Below are 27,717 nucleotides of genomic sequence, written 5' to 3' on the forward strand. Positions count from 1 at the left end.
GCACAGGGGTGTAACATTCTAAAGGTAGAGCTACATTGCTGCGAATTGCGTAAGAGGTGAAACCCTGTCTGTACAATCCTCTACTGTACCGAGGTGCAGAATGTCAAGACTGTGAAAAATGTCAGGAAGCAATTTAAGTCATTCAATAAATTATTACTCAGACAAAGCAAGTTTTCCAAACAAAATGAATTTATTCACTTTATTTTACTTAGAATTCTATAAGACACTTCGCTGCTCCCTTCAACTTATAAATGCCAACATCTATTTGTGGGAATGTAAACTGGGCAAGATCAGCTTTTCATATATAACTATACATACTTGTGTATATTATGGTTGCATTTAAACGTGTTTAAGCCCAAGCCCAAATTCTTCATTTCTATTACACTGTTTGAAATACTCAAATGCTTGTATATCACAAAAAAAAAGTTTCCATACAAAACAGTTATGTTGAACCAAAGAGACAAAGAAGTGAAGAAATATACAAATATCATGTTTTAGTACTTCAAAATGGACAGGGGGCATTTCAATAGTCAATATTGCAGGGGAAAAACCATGCAAGATGCAGCTGAGGATTACACTGTAACTGTAAAAAAGAAACATACAATTACTTTCTTAACTGTTGATGGTGACTCAGGTTAACACCAGTAACTGAACAGATGTTGTTCATTTGGATATGAATAAGCATTTGTGATCTGTTAATTCAAAATTAATAATGTAACTGCATGCCCCCCTCCTTCCTCTGTTTAAAGGATATTTGAAGAAATGATAGACAGAAACTGGGGAAAAATAACATTTCCACTCCAAAGACACATGCATAATCACACACCAACACTTCAAATGTGCTACTTTCCGAGTCTCTGCTTACCCACAAAATCAACAAAAATCCAACTGTGGTGAAAACAGAGTTCTACGTAAAAATGTAAAACACGTCAAATGCTCCATTTCCCAAACCTAGCCAGACAATTTCTTGTTCTAGTTCATTTGTGTGTTTATGTGGCTACAATGAACAGGAGTCCATTTTCCTGTAACTTACACAATCCTGTCATGTTTTGTTACAGTCCTCAAATTCTAAGACGAGTAAAAGGCCTCTCTGTATTGAACAGAGAACATGTAAAACTTCACATAAATCACACAGTAGTCCAGATTTCAGTCAACATGCTGTCACCAACACAGTTAAGGTAGTGGTTCTGAGGGGAAGTCTGGTCAAAAAACATTTGCCATTTAGTCTCAAGAACTTGAGAACCATATTTGAGCATTCCAAACTTTCTTCCAGTTGATGAGTCTAGTGGGAGACATAACCAAAGAAAATTTAAATGCTGAACATGCGTCAGGACAATATTTGGAACTTCTTAATTCTAGGCTTCTGCCATGTCTCTAATGTTTTCATTTAGTTTTTTTAGCTTTTGTTTTCATTCATTAAAATCAGAAAAAGATTCAATCATCACCATGCACACTACACTCTGATACAAGCCTGTATACATGATTCTTTGAATCTTTAATTGCACAGAGGCCTACAATATCTGAAGAAAAAAAGCATTTTCAACAGTAATTTATCTGCCCATTCACTCAAAAAAGGGCAAAAGGCCAACTTACATCACTGAATGAAAAATGGTTAGGTTGAGGTTTACAGGATGAGAATGATAATGCTTCATTCTGCATACAATCAGGCAAATTTATTTTTTCAAATATTTTTTTCCCCATGAAACATGCTATGTATTTTTTGACCAGGCTTCCCTTTCAATATATCAACTTCACAAAGTACTCATGGAGAACTGAGGGCTACATAACTTGTCCTCCTGGTAATTTATAAAGACCTCTGAATGACAGCTGCGCAAGGCAGTTGTGTTCTAGTACAACACAGTATAATGACAATAACTTCAGCGGAGTATGTAATAGCACAATGCTCAGTCAAACATATTCTGGCTCTCCACAAGCAGAATTTGAAACACTGCACAAAGCAAAGCTACTCCATACACGCTACGTAGAGCTTATGGGGTACAATAAACAAACAGACAAAAAAACTAATATGAACATAGCTTTCAGTAATGGAGGTGTGGGCCAAGCAACTCCAGCCGAACCACTGCAGGATGAAACAGAATTGATTGGCCATGAAATGAGAATGAACAAAGAGACAACCATTGGGAACAAATACCAGAATAAAGCATGTCAACAAACATGACTATGCCATATTTCTGAATAAGCAGCATCAAAATGGCTTTAGGAACAGAATGAATGCAGATGCAATCTCAAATGCCCCAAAAAGTAGTCGGGGAAAGAGGTTTTGACTACAAACTGACAAAGGCAAAGACACAACACGAAAATCTTTGTTCTCCTTGTTAAAAGAAAAATAAAATCTGAAGAAATGAGAGCTGCCCACTGAACACCCAGTCCCAATTCTAATAAAAATATACATAGAAATATAAACAATGTCTTCTCTTAAGCATCTGCATCATGCCCTCTGTATGTCCATAATACAAGTAGTGTTTACCAAGTGTGTTTCTGTGTCAGTTCCTTTTTTGTGCTTGTGTGCGTTTCCGTTTCTGTCAAATATGTCCTTTTAACAGACATGGTATTTTTCCATAATATCCAATAAAGAATGCCGGAGAACAGATAGACAGCGAACTGTGAGTGTGTAGGGAGCAGCGTGTGAATGTATTAAAAGGGCAGGAGACAGCAGAGCAGAGAGACAGAGAGATGGGGAACAAAGTGAAAGCTTATGCAGTCTTCTGATATACAGGATAAACTATAATGAACTTTGAAAAGGGCCAGGAGTAGAGAATAAAGTTTCAATGACAGCTAAGCAGAGTGTGAGAGACAGGGGGCCAACTGAAAAGTTTTGATGATAATCTTCATATTACTTCCTGGTTTTCAGAGATGACCAGTTGCCACGCTTGTCATCAAGGCTTCCGCCTGCATTGCTAGGGGCTCCTCCACCTGCCCCTGCTGGACCTCGAAGGCTCCTTCCTCCTCCTCCTCCACCTCCTCCACCTCCTCCACCCCCCCCACCACCTGTATTCACTCTCCTGTTCTGGCGATCCATTCCAGGTCGCTGGCTGGAAAAGCTTCTCTTGTTGGCTGCAGATTCTTTCGAGGTCATCTCTCGCTCCCCTCCGCCTCCTCTTCCAGACGAGTGGAAGGGGCGGGATGAGTACGGAGCCTTCCCTCCTCTGCCTCGCTCTCGATAATCGGCGAAGTCGCTGCTCTCCGAGGCGGTCTCCCATTCCTCGTTGGCCTGGTCTGAATTCTGGTTGGAGATATCAGGAGATTTGGTGCCTTTGGCCTCTTTGGATCCGCCCCCTGGATTGTGGCTATGGAGGTGTTGGGAGTTGGCCTGGGGAGCTGTGGCCTGGGTGTAATGGTGACTGTGGCTGTTTGAGTTTGCTTTAGCTCCCCCCAGGTGTTTACTGCTGCTGTTTTCACCGGAGCTGCCCACAAGACTGTGGTTCGCATTTAGCGTTATGGTTGTGATGGCAGTGTTGGGAGAACCATCCGCCTCCTGCAAAGAATTCTGGGAGGGTACAGTCAACTGCTGCTGCTGTTGTGCCCCTCCTCCTATTGTCCCGCCGCCGTTCACTCGGGCGGCATTCTCTCGTTCTTGCTTCAGCCGGCGAAAGCGCGGGGGCTTGTCGTGTTGGTGCTGGGAGCGACAGTTCCGGCGGCGCCGGGGTGGACGCTCAAAGCCGCGGGGAGGAAAGCCCCGGAGATCTGGGGCGGGGAAGGGCAGGGGGAGGGAGGGGGGATCCGCCGGAGCATTGGCTGACGAGACCTCGTTTTCCACATTACCGTTTTCCAGGGAGACGTGTACATTAGTACATGAGGGTGCAGTGAGTGAGGAGTCCGATGGGGGGCTCGGATTCGGAGAGTGACCTACATCTGCCAGCCTGTCCTTTTTCTCCCCTGCAGCCACAGGCCCCGCCTCCTTAGGAAGGGGGGTCTCTGGCTGTACTCTATGTCTGTGGATGGAGGAGGATGACTTAGAGGCCCAGGTGAGGGAGGTGGAACCGGACCCAGAGCGGCCGCTGGACATGCCAGCACTCCCTCCACTTCTATAGACGCTCCCGCCTGATCCCCCGCCCCCTCTGCCCCGCCGCGATGGCACGCCCCTCGGGGTGAATATGCGGGCCTGGGGGGCTCTAGACTGAGCGGCGGCAGCAGCAGAAGCAGTCGTGGTGGCAGCAGCGGGGTTATCGCTGCCCGCGTGTTTCGGCTGCTGCTTTCTTTCCTCCCTGTCAGAAAGGCCCAGCTCGCTGGCTGCGCTTTCGCTGCCCGATTCTGACCCTCTCTGCCGCCTCCTTTTGGAGACCTCTTCGTACTCGGAGCCCTCGCTCCTGGTCTCGCTGCGGTTCCTGGACCGGCCCGTGTTACCTGGCTGCGGGCCTCTCTGGCCAGGCCTGCCGCTCCCCACCGCAGCCTCCCCCTTGCAGGCGGCAGAATCCTTGATGCCGCTGCCCTGGTTACGGACGTGGGAGGTGCTGCTAGTCGACCTGTAGTCCCGGCTCCTTCCTCCCGCTCTTCCGCGGCCGCTGCTGCTCCCTGCTCCGCCTCCGCTCCCCGCGTAGGGTCCCCTGTAGCCCCGCCCCCTCCCGTAGAACTCCCCTCCCCTGCCCCGGCTGCCCCTGCCGCCCCTCGCAGGCGTTGGGTGTGAGTAGGGAGCGCCGCCCCCCCTCTCGTGGGAGCGCTCCCTCTCCCAGCGGGACACGGGAGCAGAGTACGCCGAGGTCAGGGAGGGGGCGTCCCCTTCTTTGGGTCCTTTAGCCAGCCCCCCTCCCACTCGTTCCCTCCCTCCGTTCCGAGGTTTAGCCGACTGCGATGCGTCCTCTGTAGACGAGGGCACAGCGGTAGTCTGATTAGCTGGGGCATCCTGCTTACCCGAAACTGGCTTGCTCTCAGGCTCTTTGTCTTTCCCTGAGCCCCCAGGTGTTTTCTCTCCTCCTCCTTCCTCTCCACCCTCTCGTTTCATTTCCTTCAGCGCGGGTCTCTTTATAGGCCCCACCCGTTTGCTAGTGTTACCGCTTCCAGGAGGTGCGGAGGGTTTAGGTTCTGTGCCCGCCCCCGTCAGACGCTCTTCAGCTTTCCCGCTTCCTCCTGCGCTGGACTTCCTGCTATGGCCATAAGCGCCGCTGGTGCTGCCGCCTCCAGGCCTCGGCCCCCACTGAGTCTCTGTCTTGTGGTCGCGCCCGCGGGGGCTCGGTCTGGGATTCTGCTGCTGATGCTGGGGAGGGTGCTGGGAAGAAGGCGCGAACGAGGCGGGGGAGGGAAGGACGTGGGGGCCGCCCATCTTGTTTGGCTTTCCGCCACCCCCCAACCCAACTCCCGATTCATGCTGGGGAGGCAGGCTGTGCAGAGGAGATTTGCCGCTGTCGTCTCGAGCAGAGGAGGAGGAACATGAGGAGGAAGAGCAGGAGGATGAGAGGCAGGGTTGGTGGAGAGATCTTTTGGGGTCTTCCTTCTTTGTGTCCCCTACCCTGTCTCTCTCTCTTCCAGCTTCTGCTTTGTGAATGTGGAGGGGGAAATGAGAGGGTTGAGGACGATGGGGATGGGGATGATGTAAGTGGGTCATGTTGTCCACAGGAGAGAGATCGGGGCGGCCATTGCGGTCATAGTGGGGATGGGGGGTTCCCCAAAGTGTCCCTCCTCTGGGGCCCTCGTCCTGTTGATTGTAGCCATGCAGAGATCCACCACTGGTCCCCCTCTGCTGCTGGTGGGAGGCCACCCTAGAACCATTGTCAGGAAAGCTGCTATAGTTACCCCTACCCCCCATGAAGGACTGATGATGGTGGGGGTGGTGGTTGCCACCCGCGCTCACTCCTCCCCCTTGGCTTACAAGAGGTGCCAGCATTTGGTTAGAAGAGCTTGAGGGGGAGGAGTTGGGCGCAACGAATGAAGTGAGGGGCTGCTGGACAGAACAGGGCCCTCCGTCTCGCAGATGCACTGGAGAGCTGCTGCCCCTAGTGTTGGGGTGAAAGAAAACCATAATAATACATTGCTTTAATTCCTTTTCCTTTCATGTTTGCTCACTACCAGCTACTAATAACTTACTGTATAACTATTACCTCCCTCCCAATATATTGTGAACCCCTCACTGGCACATTTCTCCTTTCCCTAATTTAAACCCCACAGACCCTCAGTCTACTCCACTCAGCTTTCCGGATCATGTTGTTTCTTCCCTCACCTCAGTCCTTTGCCACCTTCCTCCTCCTCGAAGCCAGCCCGGGCTTCACCGCCTCCTGGAAAGACGTCTGGTCCCCAGGCTAACTTTGCGTCCGTGGGAGGGGTCACCCGGTGGGGGTGGGAAGGGTGCTGTGTCCGGTCGAACGGATCTGAACCCGAGCCGCCCGAATCGGAGCGCTCGCGGCCAATGAGACCTGAGAGGAGAGCAGGTGCTACAGTACAGGGAAGTATGACAGGCTTCATGGAGGGTCAATTTCAATACTGATGAAATACTTCTATCCTTTATAAAGGCCTCTATCCTCAGGCACTACTGTACTGTATGTCAGCCCTTGAAAAGAAGCAAATACTAACCTGTGGGGTGCATGCTAGGGGGGTAGTAATCCATCGGTGGAGGGCGACCCTGCATCATTCGAGGATCCATGTAGGGCGACATCATCATCCAGCGAGGGTCAAAGTTCATGGGCATAGGTGGTGGGCACCCCAGCGAGCCATGTGAATATAAGGGGGGCTGTTTGGATGCAGGCTGGCTCCCGGCACCAGGGGATGGGCCTTGGGAACTTGAGGCTTGTGGGGCGAGCTGATTTTGGGAAACCTGGCTGTGTTGCTGCTGCTGCTGTTGCCATTGTTGCTGCTGTTTCAGGAGCTGCTCCTTAAAAAGAAAGGTGAAAACGAACTCTGTGACACACTCACTATCAAACTGCACTGAATAACTGCACAGGGAATGTTGAAACACGCACGACTAAGTAAACAGGGAGACTGGTCGTGATGTGAGCACTGACCTGCTGCTGTCTTTGGAAACGAGGAGGCAGAGACTTTTGGTATTTAGAGTAGCCCTGACCAGGGAGGCCACCCCCCTGCCGTCCCCCTCCCCCTCCCAAACTCTCGGTCTTCACCATGTCTGCACCTCCAGCAGCTCGAACGCTAGGGGGCCCTACGGCCTCCTCCTTCCCTTCCCCAACCGCTGCTACATCCTGCGGCAAGGACGCTACCTCTGGGGTTGCAGGGCAATTCTGAGGGTCTGAGATAAAACAATAACCAAACATACCACAGTGAGAATTCTACAGGTGGCACCAGCTCACTTTCAATTCAAATGGGGACTGCATCTCTGCTGAAATGCAATTCAGTAAGAACCCATACATAAAGGTGAAATTATCTGCAAAAAATGTAATGATGTAACCTGAAATTTACAGCAGTATGAAAGGTCTATGGCCACACTCACCAGTGTTGGAATCATAGCTGCTGTTACTTCCCTCTCTTTGTCTGTCATTAGCACTCCCTCCTGCTGTCACCCCAGTCTGAGCAGAGAGGAGGGGGGGCTCCTCAGAGTCCACACAAGGAGAGGAGGGCTGACTCAGGCTGGGGGAAGGTGCTGAGGCAGAGAGGGAGGGGCTGGGGTTACCGGCGGCGACGGGGGCGGGCTTGCTCTGCTGATGCTTCTCGTCCAGGCGCTTGAGCTTTTCGGCGCAGGCGGCCCGCCGCTCCTCCTCCATCCTTCGCTCCTCCTCCTCCCGGCGCCTCCTCGCTCGCTCCACGGCCGCAGAGATCTCGGTGGAGGACTGCTTCCGCCGCTGCCGCCACGTCTCGTCCTCATCCTCCGCCTGGGTCTGCGGGAGCAGGGGGGTGGAGGAGGGCGGGGGCAGGGTGGGTTTGGCGGGGGCCTGCTTCTGGTGGGCCACTGGGGCGGAGGGGGCGAGCTTCTGCACGGGGGTGGAGGAGGTAGGTGTGACTGCCTTGGTACCAAGTTGGGCGGAGGGACGGTCCTGGGGAAGGGGTGGCATGGAGCGGTGAAAAGAACACAGCAAATCTTTAAAGCCTTCTTTACGGGCCAGGAACACACTGTATATGACCTACTGCTCTTCCCAATAACTTTACTGCACATCAACTACCGACTGGCTGCCATTTCATCTCCAGCACATATCACTGATCAGGTCATCCTTTAGATTTAACCTTTAGATGAAGCAGCATCTCCTACGGGCCTTCACAGAACACGGTGAGCAAAAATTATTAAAAATGCAGAACTTGCCCAGGTTCAGAAGTGAATTTATCTGCATTAAAAAAACCACTTTCACAAAGACAAAAGCTGTTTTGGTACCTGAGTGAGAGTGGACCACAGGCCCTCAGCCAGGCTGATTTCCATTACTTGCATTTCACCTGCAGGATTTCCACTCATGACAGTCTCTCATCCGAGACGCTAACCTAACATTGGCCAGACCAGCCTCAGCACTACATCCTGGGCCCAGAGACTGATAACCCCCGGCCCCTGGGGCTTCGGCAGTCAGTACCTGTCTGTAGATGTGTGGAGCCGGGCTGTGGAGCGGCCGCGCAGGGGGAGAAGGCTGCTCCCTGGGGCCGGCTACGGCCGACCTCTGCCCCTGCACAGAAGGCACAGAGAGGATGCGCTCTGGTTAGTAATGAGCATTAACACAGGGCTCTGCACTGATCTTGCCAAGCTGACCAATACCTGGTAGGGTGCTGAGGGGGAGGTGCCCCAATCCCCGGCCCCCTCCTCAGTCCTGCCGGGCTTGCTGGGGGGCGGGGGCAGAGCTTCTTTACTGGAGGGGGGGCTGTGGGAAGCAGCCCCTCTGCTGGCAGATCCCTCTGCAGGTTGCTGCTTATCCCTGGATTCCCTAGGGGAGAGTTAAGTGTTAACCAACACCGACTCAATTTCCCATTTACAGTATTAATAGGGAAATTTTATCTGTCTGTTGTCGAACAACGTGGGCCCATCTGTCCTTTCAAACTGTCAGTAACAGTAACTGAAGACAAAATAGTGAAATCAAAGACTGCATTGTTGCAAATCACTGAAGACCTTGTTTACTGAATGCAGCTCTCTCACCTTGCACAGTTTTTGTCCTCACTCTTCTCTTCATCGCCCTCTTCCTCTCCTTCATCATCACTGAACTGCAGCTTTGCAGAATAGTCAATCTCCTCATGGGCCCCTGTAAAAGACAGACATATCTGAAAAAAATCTGCAATATGCAATATCTCTCTAGCAACAGTAAAAACGGCAGATTTCATAGTGCAAATGCAAAATATTTCAGAGCACTAATTATGTACTGAGCTGAGCAGAGCGCCTGCAGTGTCCACTGCTGTATACAGTATTTCTCACAGTATATTAGTGTCATTACAGACATACTGATGAACCAAGCACAATAGCGTGAAACTACCAAACCCTGTGTAATGAGTCATGTTTGATTTGAATGTCTTGTGAATTTCCATGTTCCCCAAAGCAACCTGCACCACTAATACGAATGTTGTGAATTCAAACACATTGGTTTTGTACCCAAGCAATCTCCACTCCCCCCTCCCCCTCTCACCTGCCCAGCCCTCATCCCCATCATGATCCAGCTCATCCAGCTCCTTCAGGTCGTCCTGTGTGAGGATGGAAGGGCGCTGCACTGCCTCCCCCTCTGGAACCCTGGGGCCCCCTTCCTGGGACGGCGGCCCGCTTGGGGCACGAGAGAACCTTAAGGGTGGAAGAGAGGGGGCAGAGTGGTTCAGGGAATCATTTTATCTACTTTATCTTCCAGGTGCTGCATACTCCACCTAAAAGTCAAGTTATCTGGGATTTCATAATCATAAGTGATCCAGATTTGTGTTCTAAAATGAATAACAGAATTTTAATTCTGGTTATGTTTGAAAAGGAGAAAGAACATAATTCCCCTCCTTGCTTGAAAATTCATTTTAAATGGCTTTTATTGGCAGACTTCTATATGGTGTCAATTATTTTGTGCATTTCAGTTGGTCACTGATGCGGATATGGCTGTGTTACTCATTTGTACAGTTACAATGGCATCCACAGGAATGTCTGACAAATTACAATTAGCATGTACCAAAGACTGGCTATATGCATCCTCCTTTTACCCTGGTTGAATACACATATATTAGAGCCGTCCACTCAAAAGTACAGTGCATGTACTTTAATTTAATCAAAATAGTCATTGTGATGTTTTCCATCCAAACATTTTTTTTTACAATATGTAATTTAAAATTTCACCTCCCAAGGAAGACAATAAAAATCTAGCCCCTTACCTAATCTTGATTAGCACTTAAAATTGAATGTGATTGTAATCAAACATCAAATTGGATTAGCGAAACAAAATCCTGAATTTTTATCCATTTTTTATTTATATTTTTTTAAACATGCAATTTTCTGATATGCTATCTGGGAGGTAAAATCCATTTCAATATAAAACATAAAATGCTGGATTTTCAGAGGTGTTGTCCTTTAGGATGTCGATTTAGCGTTTTAATCGCACTGCTCCTACCCCTGGAATCAGAGACAAAAACTGTCATAAACCAGTGTCTCTCCATTACCTGGGAGCCTCAGGCACTGGGTATCTGTAGGGCCCCTGAGGGCCATAGGGGGGAGGGAAGGGCAGGTATGGGGGGTACATCTAATGGAGAGGAGAGAAGACAGAGAAATAGGTTAGGTACTAGATTAAAAAACAAAACTATTATTAAGCAGTCTGTGCTTTAAGTAATTTGTCTGTGTTGCGTATTTTCTTAAATCCCTGCAATTCTGCATAACGTTTCTGCGTAATCCACAGCAATATGTCCAACTGATCAAACGAGTCAGTTTAATAAAATAATAATATTTTAATAATTATTCAATAATATTTTTTAAATCCATGATTACACAAATGGCTAACATGAGAAAAATCACATGTGGGTAGGAAAGTGCCTGTATTCTATTTACGAAACGCAACAGCGGCAATATCTGAACACTGAAATTTCCTTTAATATTCACTAAATGAAAATACAAAATATATCTTAGTGAAATATTTTGTATGTCACAGAATAATTTAGTTATAAAGGAAAAAGTACTCACAAATGGAGGCATGATCCCTCGGTAGGCAGGGAACTGGGGGGAAACAGGGGGTGGGGGCAGGGCGGGGCTTGAGGCGGGCGAGTTTCTAGGGGGTATGTGAGACAGTGGGGTCGGCTGCTGTTGGTGGGGGGCCTGCACTCCCTCTGAAGACCCATCCATCAATACTGCCCCCCCGACCCCAGCCTCCACCACCCCCTCCCGGGGCAGAACCGCAATCTGGGTGCGGCCCCCCCCATCCCGCCAACTTGTCACATCTGCAGAGTAACAGCAAAATGTAGCATGAAAGAGAGGGCAAAACCTACTGTATTACTGCAAACATAGAAGTCAAGCATAGTTACTTCATGTGCAGTTCATGCCAAATTTTGGCCTCCTGGAAGGTCTGACCTAGAAGAGGTCATAACACACGTCAAGCTAAATTTCAAGTTTGATGCAGTGAAACTTCCCAGTCTACAACTGAATCCTGCTCATGCTAATGCTGACTGGAACCTGGACTACTGTAGGCTAGCATACAACCAGCCATGACACCATAATATCACTGAGCTTTCCACATCAAGAAAACAATTAATAAAAATACGCAAAAATGAACAATATACACAATAAAAGCTCAGTACCTTCTATCTTCTTATGCATTTCATACATCATAAAAAATAGGAAAACTTACAAGGTACATTCTGACATTTCTGCGCACAACCAGCAGTCAAAGCAAAGTGAGCGTGCTCGGCTTGTGACAGACAGGGCGGGGCACTCACTCTGGGGGCGGAGGCTTGGTCCGGGCCCATACCACTGATCTGCAGTGGCCTGTTCTCTGCCAGCTCTGTCCTGGTCTCCAGCCGCCTGCAGACTCGGAAATTCCTCGCGAGAGAATGGCGACAGTTGGTTTGATCCCTTTCCACCTGCAGAGACACGGCCTTGATATTTACACACAGCAAACAAACTCAACATAAATAAAGGAGGAACAAAGTGGCAGAAAAACAAAGGCAGAAAGCAGAAAAGGGGACTTTGACGGCAGAAGATTTCAATACAATTTGAGAATAAAAGAAAATCAGAGTTACAGAAGGACACATAAAGATAAGAACAAGACATTTAGCCAAATGTGGCTTTGAAATTCAGTGTTTTGCCGGCAGGCTGTAGAGCATCTAGACCTGTACCAAGCCTAGCCTTGAGAACATCCAGATGAAGACACATACATACCACTACCCCAGATGCGTGGTTTCCTGATGTGTGCCCAATAAGTATCAACTACACATTTAAATACTAAAAATGCTATTTATTCAAGAAATAAAATAAATTTGCATAAATAGCCAATATCAGAAAACCCAAAAACACACTATTAAAACTGAGAAAAGGCGCTGAAGACTCAATCTCACCATCTCCTAGCAGTCCATGTGTAACACTGGCCTGAGCCCAGGACTTTACCCCTGCGGCCGGGGCTGGAGCTGGGGCCTGGGCAGACACACAGCGGTAAAGCATCATTACAGGAGCAAGGACAGGGAAACACACTCTCCTGCCTAACGGAAAACTCTCATATTTACATAAGAACGAGCTCCTACAAACCCTCTGAGAACCTCCAATACAACTAAGAACTACGAGTACTCTTTCAGATGAGGCCAAATGTTTCACAATTGCAGGGTTAGCTGATAAGAATTTAAACTACCCCCCCCAACAAAAGTTCATGTTTGGTCTCGCATATGTAAGCCCAACAATTTCATCTTTGCCATACTTCTTGCAGCTTTAGTGTTAATTTTACTTACACTACAGGCCAATGGTATTGGGCTACCAGCCATTTTTTTTTTTAAACTTAAGGTAGATAAGATTTCAGTCAATTTAGCTACCGCTCCACCTCCCTCCCACTACATTTGCATATTTAACTTCACTCCTCAGCGGCCCGTAGGAACTTCTGAAAATGCGATTTGGGAGGCATTTTACTGCCATTTCAGCCCGTATCCTCAAGGTGTCACTGCAAGCACTCTAGTCTCAGATATTACAAAACAAAAAGTTGCCTTGACTCCAGACTCACAATCCGAAAAGTGCGGGAAGAGATAAAGAGCAACAGGTGTACAAATCAATTATACCATCCAGGACTTTTTGTACTCAGAGACAATACCGGGTAAAATCCTGCCAGGTCTGCATCGGGATTAGTCCTACTTGCGCACACACTGGCACACATCAGAGCGGGCTGCAGTGCAGTACCTCTTGGGGTGGTGGAGTATTCTGCTGGCTCGATGCAGGCGTCTGTGTAGCCGCAGGCTGCTGCGACTCCGGCGGCTGAGCTGAAAATGCATCGGTACTGTGGAGAGCAGAGGAGTCCACTCAGTAGAGAGCACTGCACTGTTGTGTTGTTCTGCCTACCCTCAGCATTAAGTGTGGTTTTCTAGAAGAGGATCTACAGTCCAGTATATTACAAATGTTATCACAGTCAACGTGGAAGGCTTCTAGATGTTCAGAATTATTAAACCTCTCATAAAAATCTTAAATAAAATTTTAAATACTTGGCAATGCTTTGCAATTGCTTCCCATATGGCACTGGACTGGGTTATGGACAAACAGCATATTAAATTCAGAGGGATTACCCATCCAGCACATTTAAGTTTTATTCTGCATATGTGCATTCACAAAATACGTACAACCTATTTTCACAATGTTAGTTAAATACCAGGAACTTTAGAGGCCCAGAAGTTCAAGAAATTAGAGAAATGACTAGATAGCCACTCTCACCATTTTTTCAAATTTGTTGCAGGGACCACATCGTTTCCAAATAGAAAAATGAATGTTTTATGATTCGCGTGCGCCGATTCCACTTAAAAAATATCAGCATTCATTTGAATTAATCTCTTTAAAACTGGCAGATGGCATTCCATAAAAGTGGAGACCATGGCCTCACCTCTTTGGGTCTACGGATTCCTGCTTGCTTGCCCATCCTGTTCCGTCTTTTGGGACGAGGGAAACGTTGGGGTCGTTGCCTTTGTTCTCTGCCTTCAGACTGGGCAGGTTGGCTGGGGGGGGCATGCGCCGTGCAGAGGCAACTTTACCAAGAGACTGAAGGCCATGACGGGGAGTAACTGGCCAGAGAGGTAAAAGAGAGAGGGCTGAATACAACACAGCTCACAGGTTCTGTACAGATGCATTTCACTTGAGCTTGATGAAACCACCCACAGCATGCAGCACTCATAAGCCTACGTTTTTAATTAATTTAAATATATCAGGATTAGTGGGAAGATTTACCCTATATAAACTAATAAACTAAAACACGGCATCAGTGCAGTGTTGTGGCATAAAAACCAGGTTTGTGACTAGACACTTATTGGTTCAATAGCTAGGTGGGACAGAATTGCTTCATTAAATAGCCACACCTCCAAGTGAATAATACTGTATGTAAAACGTAGACTTCATAAGTCTCTGGATGAGAGTGACTCCTTACAAGGATGCATTGTATTTCTGCAGTGTATTTCACCAATTATGCAAGAAAGACAGAGGTGCACAGGAGAAGAAATATGGTCCCTTACCAACTGGCTTATGTGCTTCAAGGCTCTTTCCTTTGTATGTGTCAAACAAGTTGAGAGACGCGTACTTGGTTTTGCCATCCTTCCCCTTTGCCGTTTGCCCAGAACGCTCGGACATCGCGCTGTCCGCTCATTGAGTACGGTGAGCCCTGAGACTGAGAAGGATGGAAGCATTAGTGTGGATAAGATGGTACGCTAGTATAAGACACAGAAACTTACAGAGTGTCAGGCCATTGATTGACCGCTTATTCTGAACGTTCCTGCGGTTGAATGGCATCAGATGACATGCAAAATAAATTTAATGATTAATAAATTAATGAATGCTGCCTTAGCCCACAGACCTTTATTTCCCCTACACCACACACTGTACATTCTGATATGGCTCTCAAAAAAATTGTACAGATAGATTCTCACACCCAATAATTAGGCTATTACTTGTAATATTGAAATATTAAAGCCTCTAAATCAGGAAGCAGCAAGACAACAATAATTAGCTGTAATATAATTTCAATAGTTTTTGAGAAGCTACAAAGAAGACTGTGCACTGTAAAAGCCAAAACTTCACTTTACGCAAATGATTTGATGAAGCTGATGACCTTGAACCATTTGAGTAGGGAAACATAATCTGGTATTTAACTTCAACAGTTTTCAAATAATTACAATGCCAATACAGTACTGTGCAAAAATCAGAGACCACTCGTTTGTGTATTCAATTTCCAGTCAGCCAATATTTCCAGTGTCAGACAATAATGCAGTAAACGTGTATTTAACATAGCATTACAGAAAAGCCTCCATTGCTAAATATATAAAATCTATCAGTATTTGTAGACTTCTTTTGTGCATCCTGCTACCACTTTAAGTCTTCCATTCTTCAACAAACAAGTTACGGCTGTGTGCTCCCAGCAAAAGTTGTTACCAAAAGAGTCAATAATATTATGTTAGAACCACAGGCTGTAGAAAAATATGGACAAAGTCACTGTAACAGCACCCACTGACTCTTCCTGGGCTAGGTGAAAAGGGTTTTGAAGCCCAGAAATTGTAGTTTGTGGGCACCAGCATGTTGTACAAACTGGAACCAGAGACTGCACAGTAGGGACTTGAAGTCAAGTCGTCCACAAAGTGTGTGAGAAACAGAGACTTGGTAGCGACGCAAACTGTCTGATTCGTCCTCAAAATATTACCGGCTTGTCCAAATAGCACAATAACTTAGCAAATTGGCAGATGGGGAGACATTAGATGAAGAAAGGGCATCTATTGTGATTACATTTTCTTGCAGGGAAAAATTATTGACTTTGCATTTCGACCATACTGCTGTCATTGATTTACATTAAAACGGGTGGCTGAAACACCTATACTGAAGCCAACCGCAGTGGCGCTAGTGAGCAACGTCTCTTAACATGGCAAGGAAGTGAGCTTCAAAAAAACGCAGCCTGGTTTTGGCCGCTTGTTTAGAACCCCTTACCTTCAGAAATAACTCTTACATTTAACTCCATGAGAACCAGTGTTTCAAATGCAAAATTTATTTTCAGGCACCCTAGAGACGCCATTTTTTTTAACCAAATATCAGTTTAGAACATATCAGTTCCGTAGGCCCTATACTATATTTTAGCAACATGTTTGGAGTGAAACATTTTCAACTGTTACTGAAAGTGTTTAGAGCACACATGACATAGGCCCCTCAAGGAGATCCCATTTGTCTCTCATTACATCTGGATTTTCCATCACATGAAGTAAATAAATTACCTCCAACTTTTTTTATTGGTATGCCAAATGTATGTAGTACCCGTGGATAATCAATCTATGTAAAACAAAATAAAGTAACTCTTACTTTGAGGTCATTTTGACCGTGTTGCACAATTGCAACATTCGGAGTGTGTATGACCAGACAATAGGCTCACTATAGCAGTGTGCAAGAACTGATGTCTGGTAATGTTCCATGAGTTGTAGTGACTGTTATGCTTGTGTCATTATTGTGTTAGGAAGTTGGAGGGTGACCAACACCCCTGTCCCTGCCCCACCACCACCGCCATAACTGCCCTTCAAAATACAGGAATGATAGTATTTGCCCTCCATTTTTCATGAGTTGTAGTGTACTTTCTGCTTGTGTCATTACTGTGTTCAGAAGTTGGACGGTGACCAACACACTCCCACAGCCCCCCTTAAAAATACACATTTTTCAACATATTACTAATTAATGGCCACCAAAAAGAAGGTTTTAAGAGCAAAAAAAATTCCCCCTCAATTAGGCCTACATCAATGCCTGGGTCTTACATGGTTAACAACCCAACAATCTAATGACCCTTTGCACTGAAAACTGACTAATTGGGATCTGAGATGTGAAGTAAGGTTTTATGGACAGATCAGTCTAAAGCTGAGATTTTCAGAAGAAAAGGCAGTCAAGCATGGTGGAGGATCAGTGCAAGTTTGGGGCTGTATAACAAAATCTGAAGTTGGTGATTTGGTTTTTATTAAAAGCATCATGAATGCTGATAAATAAAAATAAAAGGATCTTAAAATAACACGCAATACCCTCTGGACAACATTTGATTTGGAGCAAATTCATTCTAGAGTAAGACAACAACCCCAAGTACACTGCTAAGAAGATCAGGCTGCTGGTGTTCTCAGAACAATGGATTGGCCACCCCAGAATCCAGACCTAAACATCACTGAATCGGTTTGGGATTACATGGATCGAGAGAAACAGAAAATGCCACCAACTTCTTAGTCTGAACATTGGGTGTTCACATGAAGCATGGAAAAATATCCCTGCAGACTCAAAGCAAGTCTCAAAATGAATGAATAGAAGCTGTAATAAAGGCAAAGGGTGGCTACACTAAATAGATACTGTACATAGCTGTGGAGGTTCATGCATAATTTTGTAGTAAATATGTTCGCTGCATCATTTTCTGACACTGAAAAATATCTAAATATGATGCATTTAATGGCTGTTTTCACTAGAAAGTAAATAAAAAAGGGAAAGGTTGTCTCTGACATTTGCACATAACTGCATTTTTAAGCTTTCAGACTATTCGATTGAAGTGCAGTTGTTTATGCATAACCACTGGGCGTAGGATCACTTTGTGTTTATAAATCATAGCTAGCCAACAGCTGTATGACATTGTATAGACTCGTAGATTCTCGTTCCATAATTAAGTAACTTGCTAACCAAATTATTAGGTAGCTTACGAAAAAGCCAGTAGCCAAACGTTAGGTGAATGTTACAGCAGCTAATTACGCTAGCGACTTCTCACCGCCTTAGCAAACTTAGTGTCAGACAACGACAATTTCTCGAAATGCTGTAACTTACCAAACGATACATTCCATACACAATAAATGCTTGTTTGTAACCGACGTTGCCTGACAGTAGTCTATTAGTTTTCTTTTATGAATGATACCAAACGTCGTTAATATTAGATTCTTGCGCCACACCATGTAAACATTAATTCAAGACCGCTAGACGACTATTTCTACAGTTCACGACTGAGCTACAAGCTTCAAGCCTCAGTTATGCAGTCCGATAACGTCAATTGTCAACTGCAACGTTAGCTAATGTGTGTGATAATCGGATATTTGATAGGTCTACTGAGTCAACATTACTAACTAGTTAACGTATAATTGTAGTTAGTTAACATTAACGCTACATAACCAATTATCGATAGCTTGTAAAAATTAGCTGGAGACAGATGCACAAGATATTGGTAATGATATTAATGTTGTAACTGCATAGGCAATGTTACCGTTTGCTTATCTCGCTGAGTTCGGAGTTATCTTTGAGAATGACATGCACATACGCAAAAATAACCAAAAAGCATGAACAACCAAGAACAACATGAACCACAAATAATTAATCCAATTAAAATGACAGGATTTAGCCCCTGACATCCGCTTGTTCGTAACGTTGATCAATGCTGCGAGCTAACGGTACCACTAGCAACGGTAACCAAAAACTACTTAGCGCTAACAAAATGGCGACAGCAGAGCATCCAACGTTAGCAAGCGAGGCTAGGCCCAAGTGCATGTTGATGCACTGACAAACACAAACAATCCGGTTGTATTCGTATTGAAGTGAAAACGGTTTTCTAACGACGCTGATAAACTATGTCAAGATAATTACGGGCCCAATTTCCGCAAAAATCTCGCAACCTATCTAAATTAGAAAGAAACTGGCTAGCTACCATACATTCGTACAAAACTAGAAGCCCATCTTCAGCTCCTGCATCCAATTTAACACTGCAGGATAACGTTACAGCATCATTTTTGTTAAACTACAAGTAAGCAAACGTTAACTAACGCTAACACTATAATCAAATGGATGGATACTAACCTGGTCTCGTCCCGAATATGAGCAGATATCCCTGATTGAACACTTAGCTAGCACTAGCTAGCTAAAGCTAGCTGGCCATACAAACACCAACTCTTATTTGCTATTCTATAGCTAGCTAGTTAGCCAAGGACTTGCTTGCCAGCCAACGTTAAATAAACGTAACGTAGCCAGTTAACTAGCAACAGCAACTGTCAATGTATCTTAGCAACTCGGAAAACCAAAATGAAAGGTATATACTGTAAAATTGTGGTAACAGGACGGTGGAACAGATTATGAAATGGCTGAGCTGAGTTCTTGTTTCTTTCCCCCGTATCGTTAATAAAAAAAGAAATATTGGATAGCTTCATGTGGAGTGGGGGCATCCATCACTTTGAAGAGCCGTCAAAGGCTACTACCGGGCGGACACAAGCAGTGCAAAAGAGGCGGAGCAAGTGCAAACTGAAGGTGTGGTTAAATTTGCATAATACATTTTATTGACGTACCTGATTGAATCAGTTAGGTTATAACATTATACTATTACCATAATATAACATTAAATTATACCTTAACCTGTGTTATGGTGTTTATCAGTGGTTAGAAATTTGTGAACGCTTTGGAATTACCTGGATTTCTGCATTAATTTCTCATTAAATGTGGTCTTAAGTCACAATATTAGACAAACACATTCTGCTTAAACTAAGAACACACTAACACACAATTATACTTTTCAATTGAACACATTGTCTAAACACACAGTGGAGGCTGGAAAAAGTATGTGAACCCTTGTATCTAGTAAATGGTTGGGCCTCTTTAGCAGCAATTACCTCCACCAAATGTTTCCTATAGCTGCTGATCAGTCATACACAATGGTTAGGATGACTTTTAGATCATTCCACAAAACTGCTTCAGTTCATTGGGCCTCATTCACCAACCGTTCTTAAGAAGGATTTTCTTCTTAAAACCCACTTACGCAGGTTTCACGAAGATTCTGACATTCACCAATGTTTTCTTATTTGGGATTTGTTCTTAGGTAAGAACAGAATCTATGCACACTCAAGAGCACACTTACGTACATTTGAGTGCTGACATGTTTGTGCAAAATAATTGGTTATTACGTTTTCTTCAATTCTACAGTTGTATAATATTATAGGATTTAAATTACAATAATATTTTTATCATTTATAATATTTAATAATTATTTTCATTATTTTACAAAGCATTAATGTGCCATGTTCCTCCTCAGATGTTGGTTGCCTCAGCGGGAGTTCATCTGTAAATAAATGATAAAAATTACATTACATTACAGGCATTTAGCAGACGCTCTTATCCAGAGCGACTTACACAACTTTTTTACATAGCACTTTACATTGTATCCATTTATACAGCTGGATATATACTGAAGCAATGCAGGTTAAGTACCTTGCTCAAGGGTACAACGGCAGTGTCCTTACTCAGGAATCGAACCTGCGACCTTTCGGTTACAAGCCCAGTTCCTTACCCACTGTGCCACACTACAATCAAACCATTGTAGTGACCTTTTATTTTTGGGGGTTTCAATTATGCAATGTTTGGTCTATACTGCAAAAGCAAATGTTTAAATTTTGAGTACAAACTAAGCACTTAGGTAACACTTTTTATACACATGGACATGTTGAAGAAGAGAACACTTATTCAGAGGTGTCACTAGGGGGGTGCGGACCACATCGGGTGACACCATCAGATGGGGTCGAAACCAAAATGACTGGCAATACATTTTTTGTGCAGCGACGGGTTGAAACAGCTAGTTTCTCTGATGCAGTTTACTGCTGGTTGATTTAATTAGTGGTATTAATGTGACGAGAAGCGCTTTGTTGTTTGAATACATAACACAAAATTCCTTGTGCCCACTCCCACCAGCAATTTTTTTTTTTTTGCATCAGATTGGACATCAAACCATTTTTTTCTACTTCATCAGTTGTGCAACCTTCCCCGGATACAGCGTTCACTGAACATGTAGGCTAATAGCATCCCATACATCTTTTTTTTGTGTTATTTTATATCCACTACTGACCCTACTAATGACAGGTCGTTTGCTGTTCACTTCCTGCAGCAGTACCTCCACGTCAGAACTACTGAAATTTTTCTTACGTTTGGAGTCCGGTGCTCCACCGTCTTTAGATTTTCGTTTGGGCATTCTTGACTTCTCTCTCAACTTTTCTTTTCAATTTCTGCATGCACAGGGCCCTGCAGTCTCATGGCCTTTTATGGGGATTGGCGGGGCGTTTACCTATGCTAATTAGGAACAACTGGCATGCGCTTTCAGTTTACGAGGACAATGGGATTCATCATTATAAGGACATGGTTGCAAACAATTCTGCGGTTTAAGAACACGTCATGAATCTGACGTAGACTTTTCTTAGGACCTTTCTCAAGAACAAATTTAAGAAAAAACTTTGGAAGATATTGGTGAATGAAGCCCATTGATATTTCTCAAATTCTTTTGCATGAAGGGCCCTCTTCTGGTCATGCTACAACATCTCATTTGGATTAAGGTTTGGACTCTTGACTTAGCCATTCCAAATCATGAATTTTATTCTGTTTAAACCATTCTGTTGTTGATTTGTTCATGTGTTTTACGTCATTGTCATGCGGCATCACCCAACTTATATTAAGCTTCAGGTGACGGAGTGCCACCCTGACATTCTCCTGTAAAATTTCTTGATACAATTTTAAATGATTTGTTCTCTCAATGATTGCAAGCTGTTCAGCCCCTGAGGCAACAAAGCAGCCCTAAACCACGAGGCTCCCTCCACCATGCTTCACAGTTTGGAGCAGTGCTTTTTCCCTCCAAACATAGTGTTGTGCATTTATTGTTGAACCTTTGTCTCATCCATCCATAGAACATTGTCCCAGAACCATTATGGAACATCCAAGCAGTATTTTGCAAACGTGAGACATACAGCAATGTTTTTTTGAAGAACAGTGGTTTCATCCGTGGTGTCTTCCCATGAATATCATTCTTGTTTAGTGTTTGTCTTATAGTGGAGACATTAACAGAGACTTAGTTCAAGAGACTTCTTGTGGTCCTTTACTGTTACCCTAGGGTTCTTTTTGACCTGCTTCAGCATTGCATGCTGCACTCTTGCCATGATCTTTGCAGGATGCCCACTACTAGGGAGAGTAGCAATAGTCCAGAATTTGCACCATTTGTAGACAACAAAATTGTGGATTGATGAACACCCAGTACCTTTCAAAATACTTTTGTAGCATTTTACAGCTTTATGCATCTCTACAGTCCTTCTTCTAAGATCATCTGAAAATTATTTTAATCAGGACATGGTTGACATGAGCAGAAGTTTTTTGAGAAGAGCAGGCTCTGTCACTAACCAAACCTTGTGTGCCTTTTTTATAGGGCAGGGCACCTCCATCCCACATCTCCGATCTTGTATCATTGATTGGTACATCTAACTCCAATTAGATTTTGGAGATGTCAATAGCCTAGAGGTTCACATAGTTTTTCCAACCTAAATTGTGCATTTTAAAATTATACATTCAGTATTGACAAGAAAAGGTACAATTATTTGTTCGTTATTATTTTAACCAGATTTTGTATTATTGTGACTTAGATGAAGATCAGACCATATTTAATGAGTAATTAATGCAGAAATCTAAGTAAGTCCAAGGGTTCACAAACTTTTTCTTGCAACTGTAACTCAGTAATCCTGCTTTGTGAAATACCCCACTGAGCTGTTTGCCTGTCGGCTTATTCAAACAAAGCTATACGGCCCGGTAGGTCTCAGTGTTCATTATCACATACCTTCCCATGATACCCTTGTGAGCTGCGCTAGGTAAAAGCATCTGCTGAATAAATAAATATATAATTTAAAAAGCAACAACAACAAGAAGAGCAACAAAATAATAATAATAATAATAATAATAATAAGGCTTATTCGGTATCTTTATTTCCAGTCATGTAACAATTCAAAACAATGATTTGCTCTAAATCCTGTCATTTTAATGAAAGGCTTTTGCTTAGGTTACTTCAAAATTGTGTTGAATTTATTAACATTTGGTTTTTAAATTGGAATATGATTTAGAGCGAACAAGTAGCCTATGTCCTTTATTTGTCATTCCCCTCAATTGGCTGGGCTGCTTTGAATCTTCTGAGCAGAAAACTGCAGCAATTTGTTTATTTCACTTAAACTGTTGCAGTGCTTTCACGCACCATGCATGCACTGTCCTGTATAGCACTAAGGGCACTTGTTAAAACCTTTATTCTTATTGAAAATAGGGATGTCTTCAGGGCAGGTCAGAGAAAGTCTTGCGAGGCGGTGGACCAGGCTCCTTTGTCTCTTGTTCTTTTCCCATGTCCTCAAACATCAAGATTCTGTGTGTGTGTGTGTGGGTGAGAGAGAGAGAGAGAGAGAGAGAGAAAGAGAGAGAGTGAGAGAGAGGTTTTCAGAGGAATGCAAATAGTTCATCTCCTATGATAAAAAAAAAACGTAGAAGCACAAATCTGCACCAGGCTGATACTAAAAGTTTCAGCCCAGTCTAACTTTGGCCTTGAATAAAAAATATGCACTTGGAGCAACACTGAAGCTTGATACAAAGTTAGGCCTGATAATGATTGCTGGCTTTTTGTAAAATTTACACACTCCCCCAGTGCATGGAGTGGCTTGGATTCTAAATCCTTAAATGAATAATATGTTCATTATTACTAGTAGTGGTATTTCATATGATTGGAACATCTATAATACAGATTGTCCACTTATTATGAAAACTTTACAAAGAAAAGTAAGCGAATCTGTGTGCTAGTCACCTACATACATATTTTGTATGTGGTTATTGAACAGGTCATTGCAGCTAGACCCTTAAAATCACATGTTTTTTGTGTACTCTAAAACATATTCAAATATATAATGGTAACATTTGATCTACTGTAATTGTCTAAAATTCTGAAATATAGTCAAAATTCTGACTGAGACTTTGAGGCTGAGATTCCCTAAGATTCCAAAAAAATTTTAATCAAAGGTTTGGATCTTTGCCTAAGTCAGTATAATGTTATAACACCAAACTGGATGATTTCTATGACTGACATGCCTTTTAGGCATGGTTTAGATCTGGAATTATTGCTAACAACAATGGATGTTTCTTGTATGGAAACTTACATTCTCAATATGGCGTTCCTCTTGCCCAGCATCATGCTCAAAAAATCTGTATAGTTGATTGTGTCACGTGAAGTCCCTCCAACTACCTCTGACATCATCTTCTTGAGTTCCAGGTGAGTCTTAGCCACTCCCAGCTTCTCCAGCATGCGCTTGAGTCCCATCATATCTAATGACGCATAGTAGCGAGAGAGAAGCAGAGGCAATGAGCAAGACGGAAACTGCATGGTGAATATAGAACTATAGCACATTGTATTATTCTGCGTATAGCAATTATATAGTGAGCACCGTAATGCCTTGATTCTTGGATTTTGATTGGCCTTTGGAGCCTGTTATTGGCATTGTCACTAGAGAGACCAGAGTTGTACTAATGAAAGTCAAGAAAGCCATTATGAGGCTGAAAAAAATAAGAAGAAAAAAAAAAAACAGCCAGAGACATAGGCCAAACTAGCCTTACCAATATGATTCAAGAGTTATTATTGTAAGGCTAGGAGAAATGTGTCACAAATCAAAATGCTAAAGTAGCCTTAGCAAATCTTGTTCTTTAAAACCGTCAGTTTATTTATTTAATAACACATACACTAATATACAGGAATGTGAATTTTGTTGGTGGCTGCACCCTGGTCTTTTGTAGACCGCTCATGTTAAAAAAAATGCTTAGTTTCTCCTCTACATTTGTTATATGTGGTGAAACAACCCACTAGAGGACTTTAGGCATTAAAAAATGGCATTGTGTTTTACAATACATTAGTGTACTAAGATCAGTGTCTCTGCTTCTCATTGTTACCTATCTCTCCTTGGTCATTGAGATCAAACTCCATGTATTTATCTGTGAAAACAAAAAGGCACACTTGTATGAGGGTGACTCTTGATTGACCTCTATCATTCAGTCACAAATAGCAAGTTTCACAACACAAAGTATGAACTGTTTCATATTATTGGCACAACAGTGAAATGAAACACAGACACATTTCATATGCTATAATCACAAAAGCAGGAAGTAAGGCTGTCTAGATAAATGATAACTGCCTCATCTGCATTGTTGTCGAAGGGACAAATCATCTGATGGTCATTGGTCATGCTGGCCAGTTTCTCAGGCAGACAACATTAGCACAGGGTAATGAGAACTAAGATGTTCAGGTTAATACTCACTTTTAAAGGAGTCCAGTTTGAGGCCAAGGTCCTCTTCATCAGCATATTTAGGATCACTGAGAAATATCTTCACAACAACAGAGAGAAACAAAATTCAAAGTGGGCACATTGTGTCATTTTATTGTACAATTGCTCCAGATTATTGTATGAGCTTAATACTGACAGTTTGTTTAACAATTTGAATGCGTTGTGACAGTTGATTCTAACAACAAATCTTATAGAACCTTGTCTGAACAGCTTATTTTGAATTAAATTTTTTTTTTTCCAATTGGACCTTTGCCAGAATAAATTGAACAATACAAACCGTGGAGCAACATGGTACCATGACCTACTGCACATGTTTATGTTATGGATACTCATTCAAACACACTTAAACACAGATGTGCAGAGACAGATGGACAGAAACAGACATATATAGATGGACAAATATATAACCACAAGCACCTGATTGATTGACTCCAGTTTTTCTTCTTGTTGTGTCTTAAGAAGCCCGAAAGCTTTTCCACCTTAAACAGAATGTAGGTAATACTTGTAAACTTGAATAGTCACTTCTCTGAAATTCACAAGTGAAGTAAAATAGTAATATTTGGAATTAGTCAGCTGAAGTATATTTCCTTATTTGGAGGAAAGCACAATGTAAATATGCGGAAGAACATTGAAAAGGAGCAATCCAATTGCATTGTCCATGAAGTTTGCAGATTATCTCAGAGTCTCTGTGAATATTCAATTTTTTCACCACTTGTAGCTTAGGGCTGCACATTCTATTTAATGTTTTAAATAAGAAATGGAAACGTACATTCATAACAAGAATGTCAAACTTCCCTATTTCCTTGTAGAAAACTAGTAAGAGATAGTCTCAGTTTGCAAACTGTTTTTGGCCTTAAGTTTAAAGGTAGTCTTGAGGGTGATATCCAAAAACCAATGTGTTGAAACAACATTATCTGTAATGATCTTTGAATTCGCAGTGTTCAGTTCCTCTGGTGAAAATAGTATACTTCCCCCTTTCAAAGCATGAATACAACACTGTTTAGAATAAAATTCTGTTTTACCCAGCAGTGTATGTGAAGAGATTACACATGTTAATATATTATATCAAATGTCAGTAATAACATAAGAATTTGTATTAAGTTATGTTAAAATATTTACAAAAACTGAAAAACTGAATAGGCTTATTTCACTGTGAAATATTTCATAACAATGTATGACATGATATGAAATGATATGAAAATACATACCATGTCCTTGAACGTAAGTGTGGAAATATTTTCTCTGCATTTTTTCAACACTTTTTAAATGGCAGATGTAGGCTATACCTGAAATATTTAAGTCACTGGATTCTTCTACACTACAACATAGACCTAACCACCAGGAGTAATCCTGACATGAGGAAACCAAGAAAAAGATCCTCTCAGACATGATAGGTCACTACTACAAAAATGCATGGCTCAGCATTTTACAAAACAAGTAAGGGTAAAATAACAAACTATTTGTTTATATTTTGTATTATGAGATTGTGGAGTTATGCCACATTGTCCCACTGGATGGCAAACTAGATACATAATATATCTGCAACAATATATTTCATATCCATGTACATGCAGTTCACCTCTGATTCATTGAAATGTAACTGTACTTACGCCAGACAATACCCGTAACTGTTTCATCACTTCAGTAATGCACAAAATAGAATTTGAGGAGCAATGGGGAACAGGTGGTATACATCCACAAACATAAAACACAAGAGCCAAGCTGAATCATTTTGGATACACTATATAAAACAGCACAGGGGGATCGATAGGAGGAGAAATCAATTTCAACAAGCGGAAATACAGAAATGTGTCAGGAAAAGAAGCGATATTCGCTGACAAAGATGAGGGGGTTAAACCATACAAATACATGAACAATGAAATGATAACGATAATGATAACTATGATCTTACCCTGTGCAGATCTGTCCATGTCTGTCTTTTCTTCTATTTAAGGTGAGTAAATGAGTGAGCGTGGGGTAGAATCAAAGAGGGTGGGTTAAGCACTAATACTGAAAGTAACAAAGTCTGTGTGTCGTGTGCTGCATATAAGGACAAACAGCAAGGCGTAGAGGAAGTGGAAGAGTTAACATTAGAATGTGTGGGTTTTACTCAATTCTCCAGCACCCAGTGAGATGGACAAGACCAAAGAATGAGCAAAAGCTCTTTGTACATGCAACGTTTCCGCTGATAAGGTTTTGCCGTGGCGTGGCGCCACGGCAAAATCCTTACCGCCACACCATAATAAAAAATAAAATAATAATAATAATAATAATATATATATATATATATATATATATATATATATATATATATATATATATATATATATATATATATATATATACTGTATCTAGACTATATATTAAATTCATAAATTTAAAAATGTTAAACTTCAAAGATATTTCTGCCTAAATTCGCTTTCAAATCCATACTGTCGCGTCCACATATTTATTAAAAAGAGCCTAGGCCGCGCGCTCCGTGCTTGCTCCTTTCTGAGGCGGTCGGAAGACTTGCAGCGCGCGAATGTCGCATGGTCTGTCAAAGTGTCACTTTTTTTTCTTCAGCCACCGAAAGACAAGGAAAAGTTA

The 27,717-nt window shown here is 43.1% G+C and overlaps 2 protein-coding genes across 5 annotated transcripts; both read right to left on the reverse strand.

Moving 5' to 3' along the window:
* Positions 1–171: 171 nt before the first annotated feature.
* Positions 172–19,249, reverse strand: LOC135262894 (protein PRRC2A-like). 3 transcript variants are annotated; one of them, XM_064350286.1, is made up of 17 exons: positions 18,827–19,249; positions 14,506–14,657; positions 13,884–14,061; positions 13,193–13,289; positions 12,370–12,445; positions 11,752–11,895; positions 11,003–11,256; positions 10,489–10,568; positions 9,489–9,637; positions 9,008–9,110; positions 8,633–8,798; positions 8,454–8,543; positions 7,391–7,931; positions 6,951–7,189; positions 6,523–6,814; positions 6,173–6,383; positions 172–5,948 (listed from the first exon to the last, which is right to left on the reverse strand). In XM_064350286.1, exons 2-17 carry the CDS (start codon positions 14,618–14,620, stop codon positions 2,855–2,857), a joined length of 5,829 nt encoding a protein of 1,942 aa, XP_064206356.1. In that variant the 5' UTR covers positions 14,621–14,657; positions 18,827–19,249; the 3' UTR covers positions 172–2,854. The 3 variants fall into 3 exon arrangements, with proteins under 3 accessions (XP_064206356.1, XP_064206364.1, XP_064206347.1); XM_064350294.1 differs by having other exon boundaries at positions 6,173–6,365; positions 6,523–6,820; XM_064350277.1 differs by having other exon boundaries at positions 6,523–6,820.
* A 3,475-nt stretch (positions 19,250–22,724) lies between these two features.
* Positions 22,725–27,210, reverse strand: LOC135263071 (allograft inflammatory factor 1-like). 2 transcript variants are annotated; one of them, XM_064350670.1, is made up of 6 exons: positions 27,041–27,210; positions 25,546–25,607; positions 25,102–25,168; positions 24,737–24,778; positions 23,953–24,118; positions 22,725–23,171 (listed from the first exon to the last, which is right to left on the reverse strand). In XM_064350670.1, the coding sequence occupies exons 1-6, from the start codon at positions 27,057–27,059 to the stop codon at positions 23,084–23,086; spliced, it is 444 nt and encodes a 147-aa protein (XP_064206740.1). In that variant the 5' UTR covers positions 27,060–27,210; the 3' UTR covers positions 22,725–23,083. The 2 variants fall into 2 exon arrangements, with proteins under 2 accessions (XP_064206740.1, XP_064206749.1); XM_064350679.1 differs by lacking the exon at positions 25,546–25,607 and having other exon boundaries at positions 27,041–27,199.
* Between the last annotated feature and the right edge of the window lie 507 nt (positions 27,211–27,717).

This window comes from Anguilla rostrata, chromosome 1, assembly GCF_018555375.3.
Source record: "Anguilla rostrata isolate EN2019 chromosome 1, ASM1855537v3, whole genome shotgun sequence".
Taxonomy (NCBI): domain Eukaryota; kingdom Metazoa; phylum Chordata; class Actinopteri; order Anguilliformes; family Anguillidae; genus Anguilla; species Anguilla rostrata.